The sequence below is a fragment of the Belonocnema kinseyi genome, chromosome 6 (genome assembly GCF_010883055.1).
Source record: "Belonocnema kinseyi isolate 2016_QV_RU_SX_M_011 chromosome 6, B_treatae_v1, whole genome shotgun sequence".
Classification (NCBI taxonomy): Eukaryota; Metazoa; Arthropoda; class Insecta; order Hymenoptera; family Cynipidae; genus Belonocnema; species Belonocnema kinseyi.
Genome location: NC_046662.1, coordinates 70,382,439 through 70,388,146, shown reverse-complemented (window position 1 = coordinate 70,388,146; position 5,708 = coordinate 70,382,439). Strand labels below are relative to the sequence as shown.

The 5,708-nt window shown below is 26.1% G+C and overlaps 1 protein-coding gene across 1 annotated transcript in view; it reads right to left on the bottom strand.

Moving 5' to 3' along the window:
- Nucleotides 1–987: 987 nt before the first annotated feature.
- Nucleotides 988–5,708, bottom strand: part of LOC117174315 (coiled-coil domain-containing protein 142) — a 152,360-nt gene continuing 147,639 nt past the window's right edge. Inside the window, exons 11-15 of the mRNA XM_033363316.1 lie at nucleotides 4,848–4,964; nucleotides 4,588–4,741; nucleotides 4,401–4,518; nucleotides 1,588–1,775; nucleotides 988–1,189 (exon numbers count right to left, since the gene is read on the bottom strand). Coding sequence (XP_033219207.1) covers nucleotides 1,053–1,189; nucleotides 1,588–1,775; nucleotides 4,401–4,518; nucleotides 4,588–4,741; nucleotides 4,848–4,964 — 714 coding nt within the window. The 3' untranslated portion in view covers nucleotides 988–1,052. The remainder of the gene's footprint in view (nucleotides 1,190–1,587; nucleotides 1,776–4,400; nucleotides 4,519–4,587; nucleotides 4,742–4,847; nucleotides 4,965–5,708) is intronic.

Here is a 5,708-nt window from a genome sequence, read left to right as displayed (position 1 = left end):
CTAAGACCTGCGATGTTCAGAGTTCTCTTGTACGCTTCTCTTTTTGCTTTTTGGGCAGCCTGAATTTCATCATTCCACCACGCATCACCAGACATTCTTCTTCAAATAATAATAAAATAAGATTTTTCAGTCAAGAAAAAAAAATTTTCAACCAAATTGTGGAATTTTCAATTTAAAAAGACGAGTTTTCTTCAAAACATTTATAGTTTTAATTCGAAAATATAAATTTTTAACAGAAAAAATAATTTACCTAATTTATTTTAAAAAGTAAATAGATAATATTAATCTAATTAATATTTATAATATTTAATATTAAATTTTAATATGCACTTACTAATTTTTATTGAAAAATTAAATTTATGAGTTACTATTAGAGTACTTGCCTTTGCAGTTGGCAAAGTGACTGTCTCAGTAATAGAAACACAAGCGCAACTCACGTTGAAGTGTCCGAATCTGAGACAGTCAGCGACAGCTTGTCCGGGTTTAGACAACTTGGTCAAGAATTTGTCCAAATGCGGGACATTAAAATATTCATAACTTATTGAATAAAATCACTAAAAAAGTTAAACATTTTATTCTTAAACAGATTAAATATATGCAAAAACATTACTTTTTCTGTTAGTGTAGGAAATTTATAATAATACAAGGCTATACAAGTTATGCGAAAAGTTTTGAAAAACAGAAAAACTGGCGAATTTGGCAGAAGTTAATTCACAGATTTTAAGGAGTATTTTTTATTATTTTTACTAAATGTATAACTTGTTAGAACAGAAATAAATTGTGATAATAAATTCAAAAGAACTTCAAAAATACTCTACTTGAAAAATAAAATCACTCATATTTATTTTCTCAAGTAATTCAAACCATTTTTATTCACATTTATATATTTCATGTGTAATGTCACATTCTGCACCACCATCACCCCCTTTTTGCAAAGCGTCCCAAAAATTTTTAACCCAATCCCCCTGGCTGTGTGACGTAGTTTGTGAACTGCCCAAATTTATATTTTTATTTAATCCTAATAAAAAGATATAATTATGTTTTGAGCATTTTCATTCAGTACAGCAAAAATTGTAGCGCTTTGGAGCACGAAGCTCGAGCCACTGTTCTTGATTAGGCACATACATTTCTGCTGGCATTCTTTCTAATCCAAGAGACTGCGGAGATCCATTTTCATTTTTGCTTGGCTCTAAACATTTTTTGAATTAAATAGGAATTATTACAACTTATAATTTACATATTTTTGAAACAAAATTAGTTAGAGGAAACAACCTTACAATGGTTAATGAATATGCAGTAGCTAATCATTAATGTAAAATACTAATGTAATAATGCAATAATGTAATGATGTAATGCAATAAAGTAATAGTTAAGACACTATACACGTTAATTAATTTGAATGATAATCAATTATCTAACGTACATTCGTGCCTTTAATTAATTATTATCCCCTGTAGGGTTGTCTGCCCTATTTTTTAAACATTTTTTTGCAATTGGAAGTAGAAATTGTAAATTCTAAATTAAGGAAATAAAATAATATGAAATTGCAAACACATATCTTAATTTACTTAATGAAAATAATTTTACGTGGTGGTTTGTTCATGGCAATAGCTTCTCCGGGATGACGTAAAAGAAGGCGCCCAACTCCTTCACATCGACGTAACACTTCATTTTTCAGAAGAAGGTTCCGGACGTTTTCCGAAATTACAGGGCAATCAATAACCCATTTCGACACGTATGCAAAATCGGTTAAAAGTTGAAAAGCTCCCCAATCACTGAAATTTATAAAATAATTTTCTTTTTCGTATAATTTTCCCTATAAAAAAATGATGTTATCAAACATCTCGAAAATTTCGCTTACATTGTTGGCAAAAACCTGATTGGCTTTTGAATCAATAAAAATTGATACATTTACTGCATACATTTTAAATTCAAAAATCGAATCCGCTGATAACTTTCAATTTGTTTACAAATACTGATAATTTAATTTGTGATTGTTATAGTACAAAAATATTTCCTTGTTCTTGCAAATAAAGATTTAAAATAATCCATTTTGAGAAAAGAATAAAACTTAATTTTATTAAATATAAAAATGTATTCATTGCCGTTCATTCTTTAAATCCGAGGAGTTGATCATTCGAATTTTAAGTGCAGACCAGGAATTCAAATTTTTAATATTTCGCAAATTTTTTAAAGATTTTAGAAGTTTTTTCCAGGGGTTTCTAGGATTGTCAAAGGATTTCAAGGGATTTTAGACAAATTTAACATACAATTTTACAAGCGATTTAAAAATATTACGAACGATTATAGCTAATTTTTAGAGATTGTAAATAATTGTAATATATTCCAAAGACTTTAACAAAATATCTGCTTTTTCAACTGATTTAAGAAGATAAGGAATTTTTGAAAATTTTGAGCATTTTTAAGAGCTATCAAAATATTTCAGAGCTAATCGCAACATTTTTAAAGATCTCAGTAGATTGAAAAACATTTTTTGGCATTACAAAGTATTTTCAATGATTTTAGGGATTTGCAAAGTAATTCAAAAGATTTCAGGAGATTTCACAGAACTTTCAGAAGGATTGCAAGTAACTTGAAAACATTTCAAGGGATTTCACCAGATTTTATAACGATTTCAAATTCTTCAAGAATATGAAAAATGATATCCAATAGTTTTTTTTGAGATGCCATGGCTTATAGAAAGATTTGAGGGGATTTAGGGAATTTTAACGATATTATAAAAGTTATTAATGAGTTTTTAAATATTTCACGAAATATTACAAAACTTCTAAAGGTTTCAAGTGATTTCAAAAGATTTCAAGAGAAATCAAGAAATTTATACAAGATTAATTTCACGAGATTTTAAATTATTTTCAAATATTTCGAGGGATTTGACAGGATTTCAAGTGATTTCTAAATATTTAAAGGAATTTTAGAGGATTTGTAGGGATTGCAAAATATTTTGTATGGTTTAAAGGTATTTCAACCTTTATGGGAATTTGTGGGCTTTCAAAATTTTTCAATTTAATTATAAACGATTAAAATATTTTTTAAAGGTTTTCAAAATTTTTAGAATTATTTTCATAGATTTCAGATAAATGTATGTATGTATGTGGTTTAAATTATTTTTGATTTTTTTATAATTTCAAGCAAAAAATGTAAAAAAAAAATAATTTTCAAACATATAAAATGATTTCATTAAAAATTCTGAATTGAATTCATTAAAAATGAAAAATGAATTCATTAAAAATTAAAAATTATTTCATTAAAAATTAAAAACATCATAAAAAAAAATTTGTTCAGTAAGTTTAGAAAATTTTAGATAAAATTTGTTTATTTAAGAAAAAAGACCATTTTTCTTGAGGTACCTAGGCACATTTTAAATTATGCTTTACTTTAAACGATAATTTTGAGAGAAATTTTTACAATATTTCCAAAATTTTCAAAAAATACCCTCTAAGACTTTAAAGCATTGTTTTAATTTTAGAGAATTAAAAAAATAGGATAAATTTGAATCATTTTAAAAGATATTCAAAAGTTTAGCAAAAATTTAAAGAGTAATTTCAATTTTGAAAAGATTTTAAAAAGTTGTAAGAAAAATGTAGATTATTTTAGAAATATTTCGAAAATATTGAAAATCAGAAATTAGTTTTTATTTTCAAAAATTAAAATTAAACAATATATTTTTAAAAAGTTTAAAAAATTTGAAACGATTCTAAAATTGCAGAAAAAGAATCTGAAAGATGTTAAAGCAGTTTCTTTAAATTATGAGGTTTTAAAACAAGTGAATTATTTTTAATTCAAAAGGAATTGAGAAGTTCAACAAAAAATGAAAAATAATTTGAAACTTAAGAAAATTCCAATAAATTTTAAACAAAATATTGTTCATTTTCGAAATAAAATGTTGAAGCTTTTTAAGGATTTTTAAAGGTTTCAATAAATTAATAAATGTTCTTAAGATTCCTAAAAAATTTTAAATGATTTATATCTGAACATTTTATTTTAAATAATATTTTTAAATATTTCAAAACATTTCAAAAGATTTATAAAAACGGCATAACTGAAAAATCCTGTAAAATAAAATTCTCAACACTGAAAATTATTTGAAATAAAAAATTCCCAAATAAGAAAATTTCGGAATATTAATATTCCTGGCGGTTTAAAATATTACTGAATTTGAAAACTTCAGAATTAAAATAATAAATAATAAAATAAAAAATATGTTTATTAAAAAAACGTACTTTGTTTTATTTACTATTATATTATATAGCAATTTTGTATTGGTTATAATCGTGAATTTCATAATTGGGAAATTTTCTTGTGTTCGAAATTTTACAATGATGATTGTTATTATAAAATTCGATGAACAGTAGATAAAAAAATAAATAATTAACTTTTACCTAAATTTAACTTGGTGTAAATAAATGTAATCCAGCCAAGCCTCGCACATTATTCGCAGAATCGTATTGGAAATTTCGTGATTGTCTATCACTTCCAAGACTGGTAAGAGGACTTTTTCTAAAATATAAAATATTTAAAATGCAGAAAAACTGAGAAATATTTTTGAATAATTTTTAAATTCCTAACCAAAATAACTTTCGACATATCCACTTGGCACAGCAGGTGTCGTAGGGCAGTTTTTTCTCCAATAATTTGGTTTTGGAAAACACATATGTAAATTTGCAAGACTGACAATGCGACAAATAATTGCCAATGTGTTGATACATTTTAATGGAGCCTCCTAAAATTACGTTAAATTTTTTCAAATTTATTAAAAGGCAACATTTATTCAATCAAATATTACAAGAACAAACTGTTTTTAAAATTTTCATATACACAAGAAATACCTTTAATAATAGAATATTGGCATTGACTTCAGAAACTATTTTGGCTCTCATTTTAGCGCAGACATAAACTTGCACACTGATTGGTTCTGTTTCTAAAGTCGTTGTATGATCAGCAAGCTAAGTAATGAAAAAATATAGTTTTTTATGAATTGTAAAAATTCGTCCAACCTAATTTTTCCATTGGAACCCTCCACCGATGCCACCTTAGGGTGGTCCAAAAATTCGACGTTGGATTTTTGGTAATCGATGCCCACGGCTCTTGAAATAAACATATAGTTTTAAATCGGAAAAGCTCGGTTTTTTGGAAAAACGGAAAAAAGAAGTACTTGTTATAAACTTTTTGTGAATTAAAGTATAGTCGCCTCTTTTGTTCAAGGAATATTTTTCACGCAATAACTTTCTATGTTGACCCCCCCCCCCCCTGTTGATTTTTCAATAATTTCCAATTGTATGGACAATTATTATTTATTTAAAACATTTTTCTCCTTAAAATCATAAAAAGTTATTACTTTCTGGAATTGATGACACAACTAACAAATGTTGAAAGTAATATATTTGCTAAGGATATTTGGTAATTATTTAAACAATCTTCTTTTATATGAACAATTTTTCCCCTGCAAGGCTTGAAAAGTTATTCTTTTCTGAAAATAATGACACAATTAGCGTATATTGAAAATAATATTTTTCTTTCTTAAATGCATTTCGCAATTTCTAAAACGATTTTCCTCCCTGCAAATCATGAAAAGTTATTCATTTGTGCAATTATTATTACACCATTAAGCCATTTCCCTTTCGGGGTAGGCGTGACTCACTCGGCAGGGGAAAGGAGTAGTGTGTGGATGGGATAGAGATTTTTCAGAT